The sequence below is a fragment of the Sabethes cyaneus genome, chromosome 2 (assembly GCF_943734655.1).
Source record: "Sabethes cyaneus chromosome 2, idSabCyanKW18_F2, whole genome shotgun sequence".
In the NCBI taxonomy this organism is placed as follows: Eukaryota; Metazoa; Arthropoda; class Insecta; order Diptera; family Culicidae; genus Sabethes; species Sabethes cyaneus.
This window is the reverse complement of record NC_071354.1, coordinates 216,948,004-216,975,596: the sequence shown is the minus strand read 5'-3', so window position 1 is coordinate 216,975,596 and position 27,593 is coordinate 216,948,004. Positions and strand designations below refer to the sequence as shown.

The following is a 27,593-nucleotide window of genomic DNA, read 5'->3' as shown; positions in this document are numbered from 1 at the left end:
TGAGTTAAGCAAAAATTTCTGTTTTATTTGTATGAGAGTCCTTATCCCCCTACCACAGGGGTGAGGGGTCTCAAACTATCATAAAAAAAATTTCTGCCGCCAAAACCCCCCAAAACATGCCAAATTTGATTCCATTTGCTTGATTAGTTCTAGAGTTATGAGGGAATTTGTATTTCATTTGTATGAGAGCTCCCCGTTCTAAAATGGAGAGGGGTCCTAATTCACCATTAAAAAAATTCTTGTCTCCGAAAACCTTCACATACCAAATTTAGTTCTATTTGCTTGATTAGTTCTCGAGTTATGAAAAAATTTGTATTTCATTTATATGGAAGCCCCCCGTCTTAAAGGGGGAAGGGTCTTAATACACCATAGAAAAAATTCGTGTCTCCAAAAACACTCACATGCCAAATCCTGTTCTATTTGCATGATTAGTTTTAGAGTTATGAGTAAATTTGCGTTTCATTTGTATGCCTCCCCCCCTCCTAAAAAGGAGAGAGGTCCTAATTTTTCATAGAAAAAAATCTTGCCTCCGAAAACACCCACATGCCAAATTTGGTTCCATTTGATTGATTAGTTCTCGAGTTATAAGGAAATTCGTGTCTCATTTGTATGAGAGCCCCCTCTTCTAAAGTGGGGAGGGGTCCTAATTCACCATAGAAAAAATTCTTGTCTCCTAAAACACCCACATGCCAAATTTTGTTCCATTTACTTGATTAGTATTGGAGTTATGAGGAAATTTGTATTTCAATTGTATGTGAGCCCCCCCTCCTAAAAAGGAGAGGAATCCCAGTTCATCAAAGAAAAAATTCTTGCCTCCAAAAACCTTCACGTGCCAAATTTTGTTCCATTTGCTTGATTAGTTCTGGAGTTGTGAGGAAATTTGTATTTCAGTTGTATGAGAGCCCCCCCTCTTAAAGGGGAAATGGGTCATAATTCCCCTCGTAGAGAGGGGAGGAGTCTCAATTCACCATAGAAAAAATTCTTGTCTCCAAAAACACCCACATTGCAAATTTTGTTCCATTTGCTTGATTAGTTCTCGAATTATGCAGAAATTTGTGTTTCATTTGTATGGGAGCCCCCCTCTTAGCGGGGGGAGGGGTCTCTAACCATTCTAAGAACCTTCCCTGGCACCGAAAACCCTTATATGCAAATTTTCACGCCGATCGGTTCTGTAGTTTTCGATTCTATAAGGAACATACCGACAGACAAACAAGATTAATACTTTTAAATTTACTATTTCGTTTTATGAAATTTAATTTCCTTTTTTTTATCTCTAGCACGTAATATTTATGTTCTGCAAAGTGGTTTTATCTACTTTTACATACCTATCTTTTGTACTTTTATTGTATTTCTTACTTTCGAGGTATTTTTCTTGCATTTTAATCTTCTCTCACATACATCTAACTTCACCTTTGTCTTTTCATCTGTTCTTCACTGTAGCCTTATGTCTTTCAACTTAAATTTTATTATAAGTGCAAAAATATCCACAATATTAGTATTTTGTAAATTTATGGTAGAGAACAATTTGTTTTCGAGATACATTTTTTTAATAGTTACGGTAATGCAATGGAGACGCATGATGTTTTGTTTTCAGTAAGAAAACGGTTGAAAGTTTAAAAGCATGAAATGATGCAGTCGTTACTAATAAAAGTTGTAGACTAATATCAGACCTTTTATGAAAACAACCGCAACTTTCTTCACAATTTTTCATAAATGTTTTCGAAACTTAGTTTACGAAAGACGGTATTTTAAAAATGGAAAAATTTACTCTGCATTCAAAGTTCAGGTAATCTGACAACTTTTGGAAAATAGACGGACATTATTTTAATCTGATACATGAGAAAAAAGCTAACTGCAATCAGCTTTGTTTGATAAGCAAATTAAGAGTTAAACAAAATCAGAACCGGAACGCGAAATGCTCGATTTCCTTTCGAGATTGAAACAAACGGTTTAAATTCTTCTCAAACAGTCAGCTATCTATTAAGCTAATTGCTTTGACGTAACAATTTGTGCTGGTTGAGGCCAAACACAGAGACACTACTAACCACCGGGCCCCGGCTTGCGTGCCGTTCCCGTTCTGTGTGTAAACGGTAAACTTAAATTATCTGCTCTGGCAAACGACAGGGTGTAGGTACTAAGACGTCCGGTGATTTCGAGGAGTAAATCCAGTCACCCAACATAACCGAACGGGAAACTGTATGATTAATGGTAAAGGTTGGTTGGTTCGTTGCTTGGCTTGGCTTGGCTCTGCTGGGCGGCCGAGCAAGGCGAACAAGGAAAACTTGAACGGTACAGCTGTTGAACACCCACCCACGCGTTCCATCGTCACTCGAACGGACAAACGAACGAACGAGTTGCTAATGATGGTAAGCTGGCTTGTTCGATGAATTGTATGTGTGTGTGCGCGCGCTCGCTGTGTATGTGTGAACTAGCTGTTATTCTTGAGATGACACTTGGGTCGTAAAAGGAAAGGAACTGATTTACAGTAGGATGCTAGCTATTCCGGTCGGATAAACTAATTATCCTTCCGGGGTGAAACAATGGCATCCACAGATCGTGGGTTGGGTTTGATGTTCAATTTAATAGCTGTTTAGTTTATTTGTTTTACACTCAATAAACATGTTTAAAATTATAGATGGTAAAGGAAGATATTTTAACTTTTCTCAGTGATTAGGCGCTATTTTCGCCAATTGCTTAGTGGAAATTATGAAAATTATTGCCAAAAGTTCTGACCGTCGTCTTAACCATTTCAAATCAAATATAAAATCCATTGTTATGCTTTGGCAGCTAGCAGGCATGCAATTTGCATATGATTTCAACATCGCTGGACATTCTAATAAATAAATGTAAACCCGGAAGATATGACCCGCTTGATTGCAACCCGATCGCGTACCGCCGATAACCTAACCGCGGAGGGTAAACATAACTTTTCTCTAATGGCAATCTCGACCGTAGACCTTTTTGCTTGGATAGTTGTGTAAACTTCCCGCATCTACACTATAGCTTGATCAAATATTGTGTCTGCATTTAGAGTCACCATTCAATCGAGTGGAAGTACAAATATTTAAGTTATTGCCATAAGTCTACAGCAATAAATGGCAATAGCGCTTGTGACCAAGTCAGGTCTAACCATGCCGATCGTAACATTGTTAAAAGCTTAAAAAATTAAACATGAAAATCATTTCTGCTGTTACACTTTCGCGCTGGCCGGACGGAGCTCACAAGACGCTACACAGACAGTTCGGCCCGAGCCGAGCGAATTGTCTTCACAAAAAAGGCAACCGCAAAAGCCTACATCAACAACAGTGCAACAACTAAGATTAAAATCTGAAACCCTTTCCACCTACCGCCTTTGACCTCACTTGGGGCGGTGCGGCAGCGGCAACGGCAGCGGCGGCGGCAGCATCAACAGATCCAGCGAGCATGTTTTTCACACCAGTCAGTATTGTGCCTTTTCCGCCGAGCCCAAAACCCGCTCGCTTTCCCCCGCCACCGGTGACCCGAGTAGAAATAGACGACACAAAATGCTCTTAAAGACCGCATGTTCATAAATCGCTTCCCGCCGCGCAGAAGATCCTAATCATGAATACATTTTTAGTACTTGCAAAACGAAGAAAAGAAAATCTGGAACTGTTTTCCTTTTTCTCCGTGCGGTCCCCAGAAAGTTGCGACGGTGTCCGACAACACCGACGACGGCGACGACGACGATACTAGAACTGAAAAAAGAGCTATTTGTTTCCTCGGCTGCAAATCTGTTGAACGGCGTTGTTGGATCCATCTCGGGGGCGACATTGAGACGCTTATCGCTCCCGATGCGCGGGCGGAATAAATGAAAATTGCTCTTTTCCCTTATCGTGTACTTACCGTTGTTGTACGACTCCGATCTACCCAAGCTGCGGTAATTTGTTGACGAAAGATATTCATTATTTTACTACCCTGTGCATGTACCGCCGCACCGGTGTGTATGGTTTCGGGAGAAATGCGCCGCAAGCTTCAAGTCTTCTTGTATGACAGTGAAGATTTGAAACTTCTTCAAATACGATCAAAATATTTTATGGGTTTATCCGATATGCTAAAGTTGCTAGAGACTCGTACAGACAACAGATTATCTCTAAAGTATATTCATCATTCACCAGTGGAGCAATCAACGAGAAAGTTAACAAAATTGCAAGTCCAAGGCAGCGTAATTATGGGGAACGATAGTTAGGCGAAAAAAAAACATTGGGAGACGCTATTATTAAGCCAATAAATGTATGATGATGATGATGATAATTTTCTGTTTCCAAACAAAGACCACATATTGGAGGTAATCTTGGACCTAACTTTATGTTAAATAACTGCAGTGACCGTGAGCTTAACATGAAGGGAGGTTTGACAAAGGAGAGTGATGTTGGAAGTCCAAGTGAATTGACAATACGGATTATCTGCCCAGAGAGTAGATAGCTAAAGAGAAGTTAAGATAGCTAAATCAACAATCATAATGAAAAGAAATTTTGAACTCAAACTGACAGTTTAAGATTTTGGCATTTCATCGTCTACAGCGAGATAGATTAAATTTCGTATAATATGTATAATAACTCTAGTGATAAATTGAAAATCGCTGACTGAAATTTTTTGAGCAAGAATAAAATTTATTCACGACAGATACGCATTTCGCCTACAACTTGCAGGCTTCATCAGTGTCTGTTTCCGTAGACTCATCATCTATTTGTGAACTTTAAAGCGGCGTAATATTCAGTCAAACGAAATGAGCTCTGGCAGGTAATGTTGGAACATGGTTTTTCGACAAAACCAATTAAGCTGATTCATGCAACACTGGATGCTGGTGAGACCTTAACCGCTTTCGTGACATTAAATGGACTGAAGAAAAGGGATGTATTCTGTAACCTGCAATTCAACATTCCCTTGGAACGCTCAATACGAAGAGCAAACGTGAAAATGAACCGGACTGTTATCACAAAATCGCACATGCTTTTTGGTTTTGCAGATAACGTCGGAATCAAGCGTAGAAGAATAAAAGAGACCTTTAGACCTTTAAAATTGGAAGTAGCAGGATTGGAACTCACAATTAACACTGCCAAATTGAAGTATAAAAGGAAGTATTAGTGCTGCGGCACAAATGGATGGGGTACGATATGACGTAGTGGAGGAATTCACATACCTTGGTACGCTTGCACCATGGGACAACGATGTAAAGCCGCGAAGCAAAGCGACGAATTGCAGTCTGACTTTCTACGGATTACATATTACGGATTCAGCTTAAGTCCCATAGTTTGCAAATTCGCTTACGCTGTACAGAATACTAATTCTCCCGGTGGCCTTTGACAGCCATGAATGATGGACACCGAAGGAAACTAATCGACGAGTGCCTAGGGATTTCGAGTGTGAAGTCTGCGATCAATACTTGGTGACACAATGGAAAATAGTGTGTGGCACAGACGCATGAACCATCAGGAGCTGCAGCCAGTGAACAAATATGCTGATATAGTTCAGGTAGTACAATGCGATAAGCCACGGTGGGCTGGGCACGTGGCCAGAATGCCTGATGAAAAAGTAACCAAAACTATTTTCAGCAGCGAACCAGTAAGAGGTTGTAGACTCCAGAAAAAGCCCCACACCTGGTGGATTTGCGCTGTCGGGGACAATGCACTTTCAGCTGCTGTTCGAGGGAATTGAATAACGGAACAGCCCGGGACCGACAGTAGACCATAATTGTAAGGCCATAATTCGTTCGACACGGGATCGATAGTAGACCGTTGCCACTCAAATAAACAGGTAAGTAGGAATTGTGACCAAACATTCACTACCGAAAAAGGAAATCTTTCTAAACAAAATGCTGTTTAGTTTTTATCTGAGAGAGAGGCTAGCTGAATGACAGAATGCATGTTTTCTTTGTATACATCTGTATACATACATCCTTTTTTATACATCCTTTTTTATGCACAAATTTCAAGTCATGCATGCACGACTCTCTTGAAAACACAATATAGTGTATAAATTTTCAGTTCATAGTTCTAGCCCGATTCGCGCTGACAGTTCGATCTGTGTGTGTGTGTTTTTCGAGCACTTCGAAACTACTGTTACTTCGCATTATTACTTCGGAGGTTGGCTGTGCCTTCACACTGCTTCATACATCTGTCGAGACGTGTCTCAATCCGGAACTGACGACCGTCATAACGTCCATTCCATCACAGCCGCCCTCTCGGGGTATTTTCCAGAGTTGATACTACTCTGTATTTTCTATTTTTGTTTTGTTTTCTGAAAAGAGAGTAACTGTCTGATGCTTAGAATGATTAGTTGGATGAACTGGAAAATTTCGATATATAGACCAAAACTATATTAGGTTGGGATGTGGGGACTCGAACCCACATCTCTCGATTGCCGATCAAGTGTGTTCTATATGTGTGCTAGGTGGTCTAATACCTAGTTTTGTTTCATTCTACCAATTCTATCATTCCACACACGCACCGTACACTTACTCGGCAACGATATTGTTTTGTGTGACTGCTTTTTGTTTCTGCCGCAGAAAAGATGCGTGCCGCAGTCGGTGCGATAGAAACAGGCAGTGCGTTGCCGTCAGTCCGGCAAGTTCGGTCGCTCCGGCAAGTCTAGTGATTTACCACCATCGGGTGTGTTTCTTTTTTCTTCTACTTGTATATGACTATACAGCTCATCCAAATAATTATTCTTCGCACCAGACACTTACACCCTTTCCAAAAATAGAGTTGCCGTATGCCCGCGTATAGAGTCGCCGTGGTACTTGGGCTGGCCAATGTCTTGACTTGACTGATTGTCGGAAAACCGACGATACACCCTTGTACATCGCGTTCAAAGCATTGGGTCGAGGATAGAGCCTTGCGGAACTCCAGTCGTGATTTTCATCGTCCTCCGGCCCTCGGTGGACTCGTAAACAAGGACCCGGTTCAGGAAGTAACTCCTCAGAATTCTGCACAGATATGCAGGGACCTACATTTCGGCAATGGCTTCCCAGCTGGCACTGTTATAGGCGTCTTTATGTCGATCGTTACAACGACGCAGTAACGATCTGCCCTTTGCTTCTATTTAGACGACTTTTCGGTACGTTCGACCACTATCCGAATAACATCTACAGTAGATTTCCCTTTACGAAGTCTGAACCATCCTAAGTGGGTGTCACCTTGATTTTCAGTTCGTTTGAAAGGTGTTATTGCCTAATAAATAATTTTTTAATAATTTTCATTTGGCACTTGGACTACCCCTTTCTGAGTTAGGGTGGCCCTTAAAATCGCCGTTTTGCTAACCTTCCTTTGAAAAAATCATAAATTTTGAACAAATGAATCGATTTCCATGATTTAAATGCCAAATAAAAAGGCATTATTATTCGGCATGTTTATTTATTTAAGTAGGGTATGTTGCTGCTTTGGTTGGTAAACGGCTGGATAATGCGGAATGGACCCCACAGTGGTCGTTAGCCTCTTATCCAGCAACTCCGATCCCGACCTCCTCGTGGTACCAGCCGGAATACGAGCAACCTTAGCGGAGATCGGGTAACCAACCCCGGTGGAAACTAAGGTCGTATACTAACCGGGAAGCAGGTATAGTGAGTCTCGGCACTATAAGATGGCAGCCCCATCGCGGGACTCGGTAGTGTTGCCCCAGTACGACTACACACCTAAATTAAATTACAACCAACAAAATTCAAGCACATTCGGAGCGGAATATTCGGCATCGACCTAGGCGACGGAACAAAGACGACGAATGGAGACTCGGTACTTGGAACTGCAGATCGCTAAATTTCGCAGGTTGCGAGCGGGTGCTTATTGAACAGCTTGAACCCCGCAAACTCGGCATCGTAGCTTTGCAGGAAATCTGTCGCAAAGGAAAGAAGGTATGGAAGATCCGTGGCGCCCAGTTTTACCAGAGCGGTGGCACTACCAACGAACTGGGAACGGGCTTTGTAGTGTTGGGCGGAATACAGGATCGCGTGATAGATTGGAAGGCGATCAACGAGAGAATGTGTGTATTGAGGATAAAGGGCCGTTTCTTCAATTATAGCATCATTAACGTGCACTGCCCGCACGAAGGTAGACCCGACGATGAGAAAGAAGCGTTCTACGCGAGGCTGGAGGCAACGTACGACAGCTGCTCGTCACGGGACATCAAAATCGTCAACGGAGATATGAACGCCCATGTCGGTAGGGAATAAATGTATAGACCGGTGGTAGGACCCCATAGCCTGCACACCGACACGAACAATAATGGCCAACGATGTGTAACCTTTGCAGCTTCCCAAGGCCTGGTGATCCGAAGCACCGTTTTCCCGCGCAAGGATATCCACAAAGCCACCTGGAGATCACCTGACCAACGTACAATGAACCAAATTGACCACGTTCTCATAGAAGGCCGGTTTTTCTCTAACGTCACGAACGTACGCCCCCCTCCGGATGCGGTTATTGATTCTGACCATTACCTAGTAGCAGTACATGTGCCCTCAAAGCTGTCCACCGTATACCGGACACGTCAAAGTCGCCCTCCTCGGCTGAACATCAGGCAGCTAGATAACCCACAAGCTGCCGAGAACTACGCGCGAGTACTGAATGAAGCACTGCCTTCTTCTGAGAAGTTAGGTGCTTCAAACCTCGAAGACGGTTGGGGTAGAATACGCTCGGCCATCGGAGAGGCCGCTACCGCGGCACTAGGTATTGAGCCTCGGAGTACACAAAATGATTGGTTTGATGGGGAATGCCAACAAGCGGGGGAGGGGAAAAAACTGCTTGGAAAAATTATCTAAGTATTGCCACTAGAGAGTACCTGACCAAATACCGAAGAGCTAGGAACCAGTTGACCACGATCCTGAGGAGGAAAAAGCGCCAAAAGGAGGACAGAGATCGTGAAGAATTAGAGCAACTATTCCGAGCTAATGACACGCGCAGGTTTTATGAGAAGATGAACCAAACTCGGAAGGGCTACACACCGAAACCTGACATGTGTAGGGACGAGGGAGGGAATCTAATCACAAACGAGCGCGAGGTGGTCGACAGATGGAGGAAGTTCTTAGATGAACACCTCTATGGCGAAGTCGCAGAAGGAAGCGGAAGGGAAATTAACCTAGGAGCACCCATGGAAGATAGTAATGTCCTAGCACCTGATCTCCAAGAAGTCACACGAGAAATCGGGCTGCTGAAGACAAATAAAGCCGCTGGGAAGGACCGCCTACCGGCAGAGCTTTATAAAAATATGGCGGAGAAACGCAAGCAAAGGCTCTACACTGGGTTATTCTGAGGATTTGGGAGGAGGAAAAGCTACCGGAGGAATGGATGGAAGGAGTGGTTTGTCCCATCTACAAAAAGGGTGATCGGCTAGACTGCTGCAACTATCGTGGTATTACGCTAGTAAACGCCGCCTACAAGGTACTCTCCCAGATCCTGTTACGCCGGTTGTCACCGATAACACAAGGTTTCGTAGGGAATTATCAGGCGGGTTTCATGGGGGCTCGCGCAACTACGGACCAAATTTTTACTATCCGACAGAGCATGCAGAAATGTCGGGAGTACAACGTGGCCACGCATCACATCTTTATTGATTTCAAAGCAGCATACGATACAGTCGATTGAGACAAGCTATTGCAGATAATGCACGAACACGGTTTCCCGGACAAACGGACGCGACCGATCAGAGCTACATTGGATCGAGTGACACTCTCGAGTCTCTTCGAGACGCGGCGAGGGTTGAGACAAGGTGACGGTTTATCCTGCATGCTGTTCAACATCGCTCTTGAGGGGGTGATCCGACGAGCGGGTATCGAAACGAGAGGCACGATTTTTACCAAGAGTAGCCAACTTCTAGGCTTTGCAGATGACTTCGATATCATAGCCAGGAACTTTGCGACGGCGGAGGCAATCTACGCCAGACTAAAAGCGGAGTCTAGGAGAATTGGGCTAAAAATAAATGCGTCGAAGACCAAATACAAGGAAGGAAGAGGCTCAAAGGAAACAAACGCGCGTCTCCCACGGACGCTAACCGTTGACGGCGACAAACTAGAAGTGGTAGAGGAGTTTGTGTATTTGGGATCGCTAGTGTCCGCGGACAACAACACTAGTAAGGAGACCCAAGCGGGAAATCGGGCCTACTTTGCCCTTCGTAAAACGCTATGATCAGGAAGCATACGCCGCCGCACGAAGCTAACAATGTACAAACCCTTATTAGACCGGTAGTTCTTTATGGACTTGAAGCCGGGACGCTGCTCACGGAGGACATACGCGCCCTTGCCGTGTTCGAGCGGAAAGTGCTGCGGACAATATTTGGCGGAGTACAAACTGAAAGCGGAGAGTGCCGGAGGCGTATGAATCACGAGCTACAGGCACTGCTTGGGGAGACTCCCATCGTACATCTAGCGAAAGTTAGCAGGCTACGGTGGGCCGGACACGTCGTAAGGATGCCGGACGACAGTGCGACGAAAATAGTCCTCGTCAACAACCCCACCGGCACAAGGAACAGGGGGGCCCAACGTGCACGATGGCTCGTTGAACAGGTCGAAAGCAATTTGCGACTTCTGAGACGACTAGGAAATTGGCGATGAGTGGCCCAAGACCGAGTTAAATGGAGACGAGTGCTTGAAACAGCACGAGGCACGAGCCACCCCGGCTCTATGCTGCTGATAATGATGATGATGCTGCTTTGTCGTAATTGCCTATTCCCGTCCTATCCAACACAAATTATTAAAAATATCAGCATTTTTATGGCACGCAATGCAAAACTAGTTTTATTCCCCAATATTTTAGTTTATTGTCTATCATACGCGATCAATCAAAGTGAGCTGAGATCAATTTAAATGCTTTTCATCATTAAAGAAGTCCTACCAGCCAAAATTCCTACGTTTTTTCGTACGACGAAGAAGAAAATGTCGACTAATCATTTTAATTCATTTAGTAAATTAATTTATTAAAATCATTTTAATAAATGAAAATATCTCATGCAGGCATTGTCGTTATTCTACAGTCAGAAAAACTTGCCTGACCAGCAGAAATTTTGCGGAATAACATTGGTCATGCCGTTTTACATAAATACATGTGCGTTAGCTTCGTAAACATTGTTGTGATTTTTTGATTTGAAAATTTTGATGGACGGATTTTAAAACGGTACGATGAATTTAAGAAATGAAGTCAGTTGCGTAATTTCAATAATATGCTTTCATAATCGCTTTTCAGTGATTTCAAAGTTCACGGATCGGAAGGTAAGTGTGTTTTAGTCAAATCAGCACAAGAACTTTTGGAGTATTCATTAAATCCATCCAACAACTGATAAAAATTAGAATTACTTTACTTACTACGACGGGAATTAGAAATAAACCCTATCTGTCAGCAGAAGTGATGTTAACCAGCTAGCACAGCGCTAATAAACAATCAAATTATGTGCCGCAGACGAGTCAATTTCTATCTCAAATAACAAATAAAATGGCATAACAAATGTTCGCTTCATCACCACGTGGATTAAATCGGTTGTTTACTAATATGCGTGAAACGAACCCGCAAACCCAGTTCTAGTCCGAAAAATTTAATGAAATAGACACATAACTCTGCCCTTTGATGTAAATTCGATTATTTTTTCCGACTCAATTCAACCAGTTAAACAATGCTGAACAGCTCTGTTCACGCTGAATTTGATTCCATTGTCTAAAACAAGAAAGAATGTCAGGAAAAAACGTACTTCCCAGTAAAATGTCTCCTTTCTCGCGAACAACATTACTGCGTAGGATCAAAGCAGAAAACTTTTCCCATGCTTCTTGTGCGGTAGTTTCATATTCATGTTAAAAGGCTCCTTGCAATGAAATCTCATCGTTTCTGTTGGTCGTTCCTGGAATTGTGCTTATCATAGTCAAACTAGTTTCATTCGGATCAATCCGTTCAAAATTCGACCAGGATTGGTGAAATGAATTCGAACTGCTTTCAACCCTTATAAAAGCTTCAATTTAATTGCGGTGCAAATTGAAAATTGATACTTCGTAAAATTTTTATTATCGTTGACGCCTATCTACGGGTGTGATCTTTCGAACCATCGAAACATCAAATGTCACTCAGGTTGGGCCCTCCGGGCCAGCTTCTGCTCACGGACGGCAGACTGAACCGGACCTTCACACTTCAACAGTCAATATGAAGATGTCCACTTAGTGCTGGCTGGCTCCAGCGCACGTTATACCCATACTGTCCGGTCCGGTTTGCCTGGCCGAACGGGTGCCGATTTCTATGCAAATTTATGCTTCTTCAAACGTTTGTGCTTATTTTGGCATGGCAATGCCGGAGCACGGTACCGAACATATCGCCATCGCATCGCCAACGAACGCGATGTTTACGAACGATGGCTGTGTAGGAAGCGCACCATAGCAACCACCATCCTGTGCCAGAAAAGTATCGATCCATTAAAAAGGAAAATAAACACGATTTCTTCGCTGCGCCACGCCGCACCGCTCCGCGCTGCCTGGTTCGCTGGCTGGTCCGCGGAGAAGCGTCCATTTAGCTCGGGCACCTCGGGCAGAATGTCACAGCGCAAAGGATATTGCGCTCTCGTTTTTTTTGCGTTTTTGTTGCTTCCATACTCAGATTTAGAATATAAAACTTCGCTATTTTATGATTCTGTTTACTATTTGTTATGTGCATCGTTTTTGCGTTAAAGTTTCTGGGTCGCAAAGTAGTTTCTTCTTATTCAATGTTTTTTTTATTTGTTTAATGTATATTCTCATAATATAATTAAACAGCGAAACGGTGGCACGCTAGGTCCATAATCCTATTGCTGAACAGAAACTCGACTGGTATTTTAGTCAAACTTTGCAGTGAAGTCTGGGTACCATTTTAGCCAAGTGCGATGCTACTACCATCACCATTAACGGCCAGTAGCTGGTGCCTTACGGCTGAGACTACTGCTTTCCTGCCAAAGGCGAGCTTCTTGAGACGACTTGAAAATTTGAAACCATATCAAGTGTCTCTTGAGCAAACAACGATCGGAGCGGCCGGTGGAAAACCGACCTTCTCAATATTGATGTCGAGTGCCGGCAAGACTTTGCTGACGGTGGCAATCACTTTGCGACCAATAATAAACATACTCCACCTCCCTGCCTGGGCCGATGACGATGTGCCGAGGTGGTTGAAAACGCACTCGGAAGTTTCGTAACTGATGCGGATCCGGTTGGGTTCGGGTGAGGGGAGCAGGTGGTAGTCTCAACTTGTGCCATTTCTGGCGATAGGAATGTATGTCTCACTGAATGACACAAAGTAATCAATATGTTTCAGATACGTGAATGCATCCGATTTCCTATATTTTTTCTAATTTACAAAGAAATTTTTAATTTCTGAGCTTAAACAGACACAAATCTAAACATATCTTCACGAGTTGGAAGAAAAAAGAAGAAACAGCTTTCTAAATTACACTTTCCATCTCGAACTATTATGTTTCATCATTATTTGACTTGGTATATCGAGCTAAAAAATACGAACCAACAACTGCCCTCTCTATAGTTTTTTTTGCAGTCGAACTAAAATAGCGGTCATACCCTGAGAGCCATAGCTAATGATCAATAAACAAATAATAAACCGACATAAAGTCAAGACAATCGCGGCATGCTTTGATAGAGTGGAACACGCTTCAAGCTCTTTTTGCTTTTAATTCCAAATCGAAGTAAACACAGCAAAGCAATGCTAGAAGAAATCCAATTCCTCCCTAATTATCTCGTAAATTTGCATATTTACCAGGGATTACAGCACTCCTACCACCCGGAGGAGCGTTTACCACCCCACCCGCTAACCCCACTCGGATCGATTTTTAATGACGGACATCATCAACGCAGACAAAACCAACAGTTTTTGGAGGCACTGGGCTGAAACGGACCGACCGGCTGTGTTTGTTGAACCGAGCCAAATTGACGAGGGCAATAATAGTCGGGCGAAAAACGTAGGTACCACCGCACCGTGGCGCGGCACCGAATGCACTTCAACTGCAGATTTACAGCAATCAAAGACGCCACAAACTTAGTCTTTAAACAAGATGAGGAATGGGTTGGACCTTTTCATTGGCCGGCTCCCATAGCGCCCGGGCAAGTTTAATAGAGTGCCATGAGTTATGGCGGCCCCCAACCAGACCGCAACGGACAACTTCTGCGACGACATAAAGTAGAGTATACTGCAAATTGATTTATTGTATCATGATCATTTATGCGAAACAGACGATTTGTTTAACGCGAGCAAGAACTGTGAAGTGGAAAATTTGATTGATTTGTTATTTGCTGTACAATATAGTTTCGTATTTATAATAAATTTATATCATGTAGACGGAAGACAGTATCATAATAAACAGTATATCACATTATTAATTAAACAAAATAAAGCCCACACTTGCGCCCAACAGGACTCGATTCAATTTGCCCAAGTTGAGGCGGAAAATCGAAACAAATTTAATTAAAACTGGTCCAACCTCTTCAACTTGTGTGATAGAATATCATCCGACTAACAGAGTTAGTGTGCCAGAGACAACAATTCCTGCTCGTCCGACATTCGTCACCTTTGCCAGGCACCGATCACAGGGCGCGCAGATGTAATTGAATTTGTCCGTCGGCAAATATTTCATTCTATGATTGCAATTTCACACCTTTCCGCGCATTCCGGCTGACCGGCATCGGCAGCCTCTCTGATGGTGGGGGCAGCGCAAAGTTCGTTATATGAGTACACTTCGATCACAGAGAACAATCACATCGAACTTGAAACATTAGTATTCACACATGCACATACACACACACGTATGCCACATAACCAGTTGGCCGTTTGGTCATATTTGTCTGTAATTAATTGAATTGATTAAATTAAAACCTAATCCCGTTGACCAGGTGATCAGTACCTGACGGTGAGCGTCACAAACTGGTGGCAAGGATGAGATAAATAATTGTATTGTTATTCCACAATGTTAGTCTTATGTGGTTAATATTAAACCGATCCTTTTAACGTAAATTTCGAAATTCACGTAAATAACGAAATTCTCGTCAAAATATTCGTCGGATGAAAAGCGACTTCAGTGTTATGTTCGATAGCATCAAAAGTGAATACACCTTTTAATTTTTATTTTTATTTTAGAAAAAAGCGACAGGGTCACCCCGTTCCAACAGGTCACGAATTATTTCCCTCAAGTACTTGAAACTAAACAAATTTGATGTCCAGAAAGTAAAAATCCAAGTTCTTATCCAAGTTCTTAAGAGTCATAATGGCGGAAGGCGTAGTCCGTGTTCGTAATATTTGAACAGCATTTTTGACAGACTGAAGCTTTGGGTGCGTCTTAGTAGAATACGAAACCTGAAATTAAAGAAAACTTTTTCCAAGTTAAATTCCACTATTGATATTTATCTGCGACAGATACGAAAATAGGCGACACTCATGATACCTACAAATCGTAGGTAAAATACGTCGCGAATAAATATGGGTCATTCCATGCCAAGTGACCGAGAAAAAGTTCAAACGGGTAATCGACCTCCACGAATTTGAACCAAATTTTGCCAGATTGTTCGTTTTCGGTCAGAAAGTAAAAATCCAAAATTTGGTATGGATCGAACATTCCCACCATTAATCATGGAGCTCCTCCATTTTAAAGAAAAATACCCGATTTTGTCAAAACCTTTTTTTTCTGTTGCTTATATCTCCAGAAATATTAAGTTTAGAAAGACACTACTTTCACATTTTCAATGGAAATCATCCAAGGAATTCGAAAAAGATATTATTTTTGAGCACCAGTGCTGCCAAACATTTTTAAACTAAATTTTCATTTTTCTCTCAATGAAGACAATTTTATTTCAAAAATTTTAACTTCATCGTGTACCGCAGATTTTTTTACATAAGAATCACTCATCGCCCCGAGGTATTCTTTGCCGATCCCGAGATTCAGCGTTTTAAAGCCGGCAATTCCCCATTTTTAATGTAAACTAAGAGCAAAATAATTTTTTTGAAGCAGTAATTCTCTACGCAATGAAAAAATACTCTGGCATATCGGAAAACCATTTATACAGTATATAAAAAGGTTTTTTTACGCGATTTTCAGAATTTACGCGGTTTTTTTACGCGAATTTCGGAATTCACGCAGTTTTTTTTACGCGGTTTTGATCTACGTGGGACGTATCCTTCGCGTAAAAAGCGACTTGAGTGTATTAGTGTCTTTCTAAACCTGATACTTCCGGAGATATAAGCAAAAGAAAATAAGAGGTTTTGACATTTATTTGGTATTTTCCTTAAAAATGGAGGTGCTCCCATTAATCGAGGGAATGTCCGATCGGCAACAATTTTCGATTTTTGGCTTCTGACTGAAAACGAACAATCTGGCGAAATTTGGTTCAAATTCGTGAAGGTCGATTACACGGGGCTCGGACACTTCGCGTGGAATGACCCATCCATATTGATAGTGAAATTTAATTTGGAAAAAATTTTCTTTAATTTCAGATTTTGACAGTCAAATCAGTTCATGGTACAGTTGAGATTTATTTCAAAATTTTCATAGACTTTCGAACTTAAGTAATCTTTCATCATTCCCCTTTCGGCTTTGTTTTTCCATTTTTCATCTATTGTTTTGCCTTGTTTGGTTTATTTGTTTTTTGTTGTCGCCTTCTGCTGTCGTTTTGTTGTTGTTTCGACGCAGGACTACGTCTTACGGCAAGGTTTGGGATAGGGTGTCATTCCAAAAACTCGAAAACTACGAGCGTCTCGAAAAAATGATAGGTTTTGAGAGCTAATAGCTTAGCGGTTTCCATCAGTGTCAGTGTTCGAAGCCTGCTGGTTGTAGGCGAAATACGTATCTGTCGTGAATAAATATTAATTGAAGAATTTAATTTGGAAAAAGCTTTTTCTTTTCTTTAATTTCAGGTTTCATATTCTACTAACACGCTCCAAAAGCTTCAGTCTAGACCAATTTGATATCTGTGCTCCGGAAGTAAGCCAGAACAAATGACAAAGTCTCCTCATTCCGACAAGATTTCTTAAAACCGCGATTAAACCTAGGCCATTTTGATGTCTTTGTTTGGGAAGTACGCTTGAAAGAGTGATAAAGTCTCTCCGTACCAGCAAAATTTCTTACGACCACGATTGAACCTAGACCAATTTGATGTCTGTGTTAGGGAAGTGTGCCAGAAAAAATGACCAAAGTTCCTTGTCCCAAGCAGGGCTTGAAAAGGGATCGCAAGTTGAATGTGACTGCCGTGAATGCGAACTTTCCGCATTCAAACTCCGCTTTTTGAACGATCATTTGACTGTTTTTTCTTATCCAGTCAATCTGCCGCTTGCGCTGCTGCCGTCTTACAATTCATGCGGCATCTCAGCAAAAGCAAACAGTCAATCTCCCGTTTTGCTTTGCGTTTTGAGAATATAAACTGCAAACTGACTGGAAGCATACGGTGACGTATTTTTTCGTTTCTCTTTTTGTCTCCAAATCGGCTGCTCACAGTAATAGTTTGTCACCCGGACGTCGGTCCGACGCAAGCAAAATATTCGTTTGTATTGGACGGAGGCCGACCGACTTCTTCCATGCACATGTAGTGGTTGTTTTTTTGTAGTATTGAATCATACGATTGTGCGGTTGCTTTTCGTTAGCGTGGTGATTGCCAGTCATTTGACTGTTTTGCAGTCATTCGCTGCTCCAAACGGTAAAGGTAACTTGATCGAAACGAAAATGTCAAAAAGCGTTCATTCTGTTGCGTGCATTCGGCGTTTGACTGAGCAAACTGCCAGTTGTTTTATGCATAGCGTTCGTATTCCACCTCTAAACGGACGGTGTGAACTTGAATGCGCGTTGGTGCGACTGCGGTAGAAAAAAAGGATCGGTCGAAGCCCTGGTCCCAAGCTCAACAGATTGCAAATTCTTTACGGAAAGACAATTAAACCTAGGCGCATTCATATTTGTATTGCGAAAAGTGCACGACAGTGTAGCGTTCGGTTGTAACATAATTCCCTATGGATGCGCATGTTTGCCGTTTCATGGTAGTGAAAACATACATATGTTGCTGATAAAATGGGATCGAATGGGTAAAATCCCTTCAACGCGGGGAACGATTGGAAATAAAAATAATCTTTAATTTCTGTAAGGTAACAGTAAAATTTTTTTTCGAGTTTTTGATTTTGTTGAATTGTTGAATCCAAATGCACATAGAAATAACTCTGAAGTCTATTGAGGATTGAACGTATACAACGTTACTACTTTATTAACCCTTTATAAGGCAGTGGCAACTATATTGCCACCAACGAAAAATGTTGTTTTTGCTTTTCTAACAATATCGTTTCAGCATATTATGTACTCAATATGTTCTGATAGCCTTTGGCAACATTCTCAATGTTTTTAAACCGCTGGATTTGAAAAAATGGTAATTTACGAACCACTTTTATGAAAACAAATCTTGGTTTTTGAGTGTCAACAGTAAATTTGGTTTAAATTCGTAGAAAAACCATTAAATTGGAAACTTTTTGGATGGTAATATTTAGTTTACGGCGTTTTGTGACAGATTATGCGGATTTATCCAAAAACTTAGAACCAATATTCGAGATGATGTTTTTTGGGCTTAACGGGCTGCGGCAAACATATTGCCACCAACGTTTTGCGCTAGACGGGCAGTGGCAACAATATTGCCACCAATTTTTTCAGGTTTTCCAGCTATTTTTCCAGCAAAAAAAGCTAAATGTTAACGAATACTTCGTATAGTTGTAGATTTAAATGGTAGAACTTGATCAGTTTCTTAAAAGTGATCCTGCGAGATGGTGGCAAAAATATTGCCACCAACGTTTTACGCCAGACGGGCAGCGGCAGCTATGTTGCCACCAATGTTTTGCTCTAAACGGGCAGTGGAAACTATATTGCCACCAACGTTTTGCAACAGACGGGCAGTGGCAAATATATTGCCACCAACATTTTGCGCTAGAGGGGCAGTGGCAACTATATTGCCACCAATTTTTTCAAGTTTTTCAGCAATTTTCTCAACAAAAAGAATATAAATGGGTTCTACCGAATGTTAACATTATGTTTCGCTGAAGTTTGTGTTAATTCCACGGGTAGTTGCCACGGCCTTATAAAGGGTTAAACCCCTCTAATGTTCGACGTAGGACTACGTCTTACGGCAAGGTTTGGGACAGGGTGTTATTCCAAAAAATCTTTTTTCGACAAGTGGTCAGGTTTTGAACGCTAATAGCTTAGCGGTTTCCCGTTCGGTTTTCAATATTTTGACACCAATTAATCGGAAAATCGAATTGGACAATGTACAAAACTATTGATTTTCAATGCGCGTCATTGCAAAATTGAAAATAACTCTAACTCGGTCGTACTAGAAATTGTCGCTTTGTGATTGGTTGGAAAAATTTCCATTTGTTGTCGAACAAGTCTTGGTACAATTCAGGAATCAACGAGAAAGTCGATGGAAATTCCATTTAATTCTACTATAACAAAGTTACAAGAGAACTAAATGAAATGCAACCATTTCTCCTTGATTCCTATTTGCCTTGATAATTCCTTATTGTGCTGTACCACCAACGGCAACACGAGCGGTGCCGCAGTTAGTTTAATTTCAATAATCGTCACATTGAAAAATTGTCTGCCGTTAACAAGTGATAGCAATTAAAACCTAGTTAACACCAAACTGAACACTATTGACCGCAACAAATGCGCAGGAAAACGGATTAAAACTAAACCGAATGTTTTGTTTTAATAATTATTGCTAGCCCAATAAACTTTATTGTGACCAGCGGAGAACAACAATCTTTTATATCTTCATATACGCAGTAGCGTAAGTTTTCTTTGGCAGCAGAAGGTGAACGGCTCACTGGTAACTTTGCTCTTTTGTTCAGACTGAAATTGAAATGCTCCAGTTTGTTCAACGTAGATGATGGAATGATGGACCATGAAAAATAGGCGGGACCGATTCTTGTCGCTTGCTCTGGCATATAACAAGAGGTAAGCCGGCGGACAGTATTATTCAAACGCTAGCTGCGTTTCTGCCAACATCTCATCGGTATGTCAGAACGCGGCAAAGAAGGAAACATCAAGGGCAGCGAAAGTCACGCTCGAGACGTGCACGTCTCCAGTTCCCGGTCGGTCGTATTCATCGGCTGCTACTAAAGGAAACTATTAAAGCTGGAGCTGGCTGCCGTGATGGAATAATTAGCTGCGGAAGTGCTTGAGTTGGCAGGAAATGCTGCTCGCGACAACAAAAAGACCAGAATTATCCCACGTCACTTGCAGCTGGCCACCTGGACTGGTTTTTTCATCGTGACTCATGACCATACACGAACGGCTTCGTCGATCGCATAGCTACTGAAGCTTTCCGGTAGGTCCATTGCAACAAACCTTGCCTGGTTTGCGGTTATCTCCAATTTACCGAGTGGAAAATTACGTTAAATGCGTTGGTGAAGTTTTTTGCAAGCTGGTGTTATGATAATCAAACAATCGGTCCTTTTAAGGGCCACACAACTATTGAAGAGTTTATTTTATTTTCTTGCCCAGTTAATACCATAATAACACAGGCACCGAAGGAAAAGTTGAATTTTTCGCCATTGCGGACGACCAGCAAATTTTCTGCCACTTCCAAAACGTCTGCAGCTTGTAAATGCTTTATTATTAGTGTTCTTTTGTAAACCGCAGAAAAGTTTTGCGCAAAATTTTCAGCTTTTAGAAAACTTGTACCGCATACCGTCTACCGATTACCAATGGAAAAGCACTATTCAATGTAGAAACAGATCATGAAAATTTATTTACTGTTTAGTGACTTCGATTCGTTTTAATAAAATAGATTCAATCAATTCATGGAAATAACTCCAAAATCGGTTGAGGATTAAACGTATACAATGTTACTACTTTGATAAACGTTACGTATGTAGCATGGATACATGAATACATACATACATACATACATGTCCTACGTCACCTATGCGGTCGTGTCTTCTGCACAACCCCTCTGATTTTTTAAACGGCTGCTAGTCGAATTTCGTTCTTTTAAACATTTGGCTTTCTGCCTTTTTCACATCGCCTTTATTTCTCATTTTTAGCAATTTGTTGCCATTTTTTATCTCTTTTGGTTTGTTTTTGGCTGCTCTTGATGGCGTCTTTTCATCGTGTTTTCTTACGTTTTCAGACATTTTGTCGCTTCTTGATGGTGGTCTTTCAATGTATTCTGGTTTGGTTCGGGTTTTGGTTTGGTTTTTGTCATCCGTTTGCTGTCTTTCAGTCTGTTTTTTCGTCATCTAAGTTTTGTATTTTCGACGTTTTTTCATCGTCTTTTTGATCTTTCGGTCGTATTATTGTCGTCTTTCTATTCTATGACGTCTATTTTTAGAATTTTTGTTGCTGTTTTACCGTCTTTTTGTCATTATATCTTCATTTCTTTGCAATCTTTTCATTGTCTTTTGTCGTTGTTTCGCCGCTTGTTGTCTTCCAGTCACTTTTTTGTCATATGTTATTGTCCTATTTGTTCTCAAGACAGCAAAAAAATGCCTTTTTACTGCTTTTTCGTTTTTCAGTCATATGTTTGACGTCTTTTTGACGCTTTCAAAATGTCCTTTTGTCGTTTTTACCTTTGTTATACTATAACAAAGGTTTAGGAATTGGTCGAAAAACACGAAATTGATCCGAGGCCCGGAGGGCCGAGCCACATATACCAATCGACAGGGTTCAACGAACTGAGCAATGTCTGTGTGTGTGTGTGTGTGTATGTGTGTATGTATGTGCGGGGCGCAACTTTTCTATCGCCTGTTTCTCGGAGATGGCTGAACCGATTTGTTCGCTATTACTTTTGTTTGAAAGGTATTATTGCCTAGTATATCACTAGCATATTGTTTCGAGGTCCGACATTTCGTTTAGAAGTTATAAGTAAAAAAGTAAAAATTACGTGACACGATTTTCTCCGTACCCAAACGACCGATTTCAACGATCTTGGTATCGAATGAAAGCTCTTGTTAACACTAAATTTTTCGGATAAATTTTATTGAAAACAAACAATCAGTTTAAAAGTTATGCTTAAAAAACCTGTTTTGACAAGGTAATAATTATCGCCTGTTTCTTAGAAATGACTAAAGCGATTTAGACGCTATTAGTCTCATTTGACAGGTAACATAACCTAATAGATCACTATTGATTTGTTTTTTGATTGGACGTTTAATTTGAGAGTTATGATCAATTGAATACAACACATTAAAATTTACAATAATTTATAACGATTTCATCTAAGATGATTTATCTAGTTTGAATTATTTTGGCATCAAATTAGAGATTTTAATGCTACAAATATATCTGCAAAATTTCAGAAGAATCGGTTTTGCCGATCAAAAGATATTAACCCTCCAACACTCGCGCCGACTTTTGTAATTCGGTTACTCGTGCGCACAATGGTCCAAAGCCAAAAAGACATGCGCATTAGAATTTTGACTGGGAAAACTTGGTTTTAGGTTTATGGAACCTTCGGAAGAATTTCTTGAAATTGAAAGTTCTATCGTCTGGTGCAATTTAAATTTTGATTAATCCCCCTATAAGTGAAATAAAAAAATTATTTTTCTTCAGTTTCAATATAACACATTGATGTGTTCTGCAAAGTTTTAGAACATATTATTACAAGAAATTTTGTTGAATACAGTACCCTTCTATCTATTAAGCGAAGAGAGAAAAATCTTATTAATTGTATATGAATTTGTAAGATCAGTTTTTTCTATTTTAGCTCTTTTTGTAATTGTTGCATTCCTTTTTCATGTATTACAAAATTGTGTAAATAGTAAAAATACACAACTTTGATTAATATAGTATACCTCTATGTTTGTTTGTTTAGGTACTGTAGGACTTTGATTAAAAAAAAGCCTTAATTTTGACCCCGAATGACTCGACTACCAACAGATACATTTTAAACATTTTATATTTGCTAATTGTGTTGCTGCACACAGACACCATTTTTACATATGAAGAAACGAGAGAAACTTCCAGGGCCAATCGCGGTACAACTCACATGCTGATTGCTTCGTTTCTGTGATGTCAGTTTATGCTGATCTATTTGCCCAACAATTTAAAGTATTAATGCATAATTATGACATTTTGCTCATAACAAGGTAATTGAAGAACATACGTTAGTTAAGCAGAGATTTGTAACTTTATAACAATATGGCATTCAAAAACCTACACGTGTTGTACAAAATGCAACAGCGTGAGTAATCGAAGGTTAATAGAAATTGATGAAATTTATGCAAGAAAACTTTATTGATGTCAATCAAAAATAATGGCGTTACAGAAATTTATGCGTAGTTCAAAACCTATGAACTAGACTTTTACTACGCAATGTATATGTTAAAGAATAATATTTCCTCTTATAACTTGCTTTTACTTGCACTTACTCAAATTAGAAACAACCAGCTTACCCTTACTCAGTATTTTCATGAAAAAAGGATCTATCAAAATTTATAGGTGCTGCTATTTTGTTCAAATTTTGTAAACTTATTAAATTTCCAAAAATTTAATGAAAACCAACGCACCACGCAACGTTAACCAATAGATGAATTATGTTTCGAAGACGTGTCGATTTCTATCTCAAATAGCAAGAAGACCGTATAACAAAGGTTCCTTTCACCACTAGGTGGATTAAATCGGGTTTTTATCGTTCATTTTGCTTTTTTGTCGCTATTCTGCCATGTTTCCATCATCTATCATCTTTTGATCCCATTTTCCCTATCTTTTCATCATTTTTAGTCATCTTTTCATCGCATTTTCGTTGTCTTTACGCCATAACCCCCATTACCGCCAATTCATTGTCTTATCGTCGTATTTTAGAGATCTTTTTTTCGCATTTTCTGTAGGTTTGAATACTTAATAGTTCTTAATTATCGTGTAAAAAAGTAAAGCATTGTATTAATTAGCAAATAGGACAATGTTTGCAGATACTGGATTACAAAGATAAAGATTTTGAAGTGTAGTGCTATCGCATTACAGAGAATATATTAGGAACTAGACCAGTAGTTTTTTACAACCGACGGAGGGAACGGTAAAAGAAAGTAATGAAGAAAAGTTGCTGAAAGTATCTCAGGGGAGACGTGGATGGAAAAGAGCGGAAAATTATGTAATTAGCAAGGATCATTGAAGCAACGCTGACTAAGTTTGTATAAAGTTCCTCTTTATCCAAGCTGTGGATTCGCGAATCGAACCAAGCTATATTGGGAGCCAATTATAGCCGGATTTGAACCTAACTTCTCAAACAGGCCACGAGGACCCCAGCTATTGGTGAATTACTTTCTTTTACCGTTCCTTCCGTCCAAAATCCTGAAAGTGAAAAATACCATGCCATCAACGCAAATAGTCCCGAAGATCTTACTATTCTGTTCGTTCTTTCTCTCAAAAGAACCCCACAAGAAACTTTCATATCGGATCATAAATAATAAAATTATGCTTTTCGGGATATTATACTCTCCTAACACAGTTGTTACAAAGTAGTTGTGGCAACCGATATATGACTAATTCTAGTCATAAATAAGTGGATGTAACTAAAAGTGCTGAACCTGTGCTACTTGAGTTCACTGCAAGTACGCTACTCGTGAACTGAAAGAACATTCCTCACTGGCAACTTTGCTCTTTTGCTCAGACTGAAATTGAAATGTTCCAGTTTGTTTGTTCTAAGTCCGTAGAGCTACGGATAAATTCATAGATCTGCAACACTAGCATTTTTGTGCCAACGAGAGCTCGCCGTTTTCGCCTCCGTTCAAGAAAATAGCCAACAACCTAGAATTTGTCTTCCAAAGTGCGATGCGGAAAGAAATCTGCTAGTCTCCGAAAGCTATATTGATGCACCTCAGCCTCCAACGGCCATAGCACTGAATCTCTTTAAATCCCTGATACTGCCACCTTTCCTGTTTGGCGAAGTTCTTCACAACCTCCATCCCAGCGCAAGCTCCTTGAATCGACTACGCATCGCACTAAGCAGTTGTGTGAGACTTGCGTAAGTTTATATGCCGGTGGAAACGACACCAGACATTTTATCCCAAATGTATTGTAAGCATTTGATCTGGTCAATATAAGGTTTCACCGAGACGGAGCTGCTTGTCACACAGGACGCGCAAAGATACCAACCAAAAAGCTCAAAAAGTGTTGCACAATTAGACCTTTCACGTAAACCACGTCAAATGTAGTAGCGATCATATATTGCATGAAATTATCTTCAAGAAGTAAGTGGTAAACACCAACCTTTCCAAATAAAATTTTCATACTTTTTTTACAATTTTCAAAAATGAAAAATCAACCTCTTAAAATTTTACCTTTTATTAGCAAGAAAAAGGGTTGATAAAATCAGGAGTCCATCATTATCACTTGCGGTAAACGGAATTGACGATATTCCAAAATTGTAGTTGTCACAAGTTTTAAAAACACAAAATGATGACTAAAGCCAGCGCAAATTGAGTTGTTTGCAGTGATCAGAAACGTAAAATAACCTTCCAAAACTATCAGTTTATTTCATTCAATTTTAATATTTAGGAGTGGCAATCAAGATATCAACAGCAGCTCCACAGCAAAGGTTCAATGGCATGTTTGCAGAGACTTCCTCTTGAAATTCCAGCCCTATTTCATTGAACTTTGCCTATACAACATTTAATTTCCAGTATAACTTTCCCGTTGACAGAAGGTTCGTGCAGTTTATCCCACGCCTTGCAAACTCAAATTTTGCATTTATTTTATTCGCGCTCACTCGCTGCAGGAGCCGAACATGACTTGCACGTACCTACTTGCTTGTTGTGCTTCTCGACCACGACGACCGTATACGAACGTCTATTTATATTCTGATCCTTTTTGTGTACCTCGCGTATATCACTGCAACTGCACTGCTCGGTAGAACTGGTTTATCTCTGCTGCCCACTATCTTCTGCCCAAAAAATAAGCTGCGAAGATCGAACCAAGAGCGCGACAAAATTAGTTTGCGGTTATCCGCACAATTTTCGCACGAAGTACACATCGCGGGTCTTACTTCTCTCTGGCCCGCTTGGTGCAGCATATTTCCTTTTACGCAATGTTGTCCGTGTGCTCTATGCCCATTCTTGGAATCTGGCCACTGGTCAGTTATGTCGTTTGAGCGGTTTGCCATCGTCTCTACCAAAACGACATCGACAATTGTGGTAACCTTTCGCTTACTAAATTGTCCGTTTCAAATGCCACATTGCCATTTCTTGCAGAAACCACCATACATATGGATCGATCCGCGATTGGATTTTCACCGTTATTGCAAGAGATCAAATATTATGGAAATTCAATTGATTTAAAAACAACTTGTTACTATAGTTTGATCATTTGAACCCATCAGTAGGTTGTTTCATTGAATTTAATTAGCATTTGGTCATTGCTCGGCTACACAGTAGCAAACAAGTGAAGCGTATTGCATGAAACAAAAGATGTAAATAGTTAAAATATCTTGTACTAGAAATACAGTTACAATACAATACAGTAATGCTATAAGTCATATTGGAGAAACGGAATCAAACCAATGTCAAAATGAAACATTGGCTTATGATATTAATTAAAAGCTTTGCCTTTCAAGACATCAAAATTCAAGAATCTGTAATTAACCCATATCAAGATTTGTCAAACACAGCATAATTTGCCACGAAAAAATTCCCAAAGCAGCAGCCTAAGAGGTTATCGATTTTCGTAATCATCACAGTGATAATGATACCGCTAGCATGTTTAGGCAAAGGCAACTCCCCGGCATAAGCCTTCGATTGAATTACGTACTAAGCTACGATAAGCTTAGTTCCTCGAGACTAACTCGGGCGTACTCGGGTTGTGTTCATGTCGTACAGCTAATAGTCGTGTCGAGCGAACTCCCATTCACACATTTCACTCGGCACTAAAAACGTGTATACACTGACAAACTCGTTTACAATCAGGCTCCCGTTCTCTTTCTCTCCAACGACGGCGGATTTCTAATGCATCTAGTGTTCTTTTGTTGTGGCCAGTGCCCCTGCTGTTCCCATTTGCTGCTTACCTTGACTGCTGTTACAGACTGTAAACATTAGCGAAAAGACAATTCCACATATGATTAGATTCCGTCGCCTGCTGCTGCTAGCACCTGCACGGTTTGCTCCTCCACCTCCGTTCCACGAACAGGACCTTCCAACTGGTATATTATACATATTTATTTTATTCTTTTCAAACTATTCGAGTGATTCACAGGAAGAAAAATCCTTCCGTATATTCGTTATCTCGCTCCCACTCTACTAGGTTTCATTCAATAACTAAACCAAAACTAATGCAATCTTCTCAGTAAAAATCACGATTATCTTCCCAAGAACTAATCACAAAATTTCATCTTTTCATCTTGTTGCTTTCAGTTTAATTATCACTCCCGTTCATTTCCCGTGTATTTTCGGTTGAATTTTCATTCACAATCCGGCGAATTCTACACCACTATTCAGTTGGTTTTTCCCGTTGATGAAAATTTAGCACTATCTCCCCATCTTTTCTGCTCACTTCACTCACTAACAAAAGCCCTGCTCGAGTCGATATCGAACTTTTCACCCGTCCTCTAAACTGAATTACCCTCTCCCCGCTGTGCAGTTCAGGTCATCCAAGGGAACTCTACGCGTTACGCGACAGCCGACGACGAA

The 27,593-nt window shown here is 40.6% G+C and overlaps 1 protein-coding gene across 1 annotated transcript in view; it reads right to left on the bottom strand.

Annotated features, from left to right (window-relative positions):
* LOC128738919 (neogenin) overlaps positions 1-27,593 on the bottom strand; it is a 262,831-nt gene extending 235,238 nt beyond the window's left edge. Inside the window, exon 1 of the mRNA XM_053834408.1 lies at positions 26,972-27,593. Within this exon, the coding sequence (XP_053690383.1) occupies positions 26,972-27,119 (148 nt within the window). The 5' untranslated portion in view covers positions 27,120-27,593. The remainder of the gene's footprint in view (positions 1-26,971) is intronic.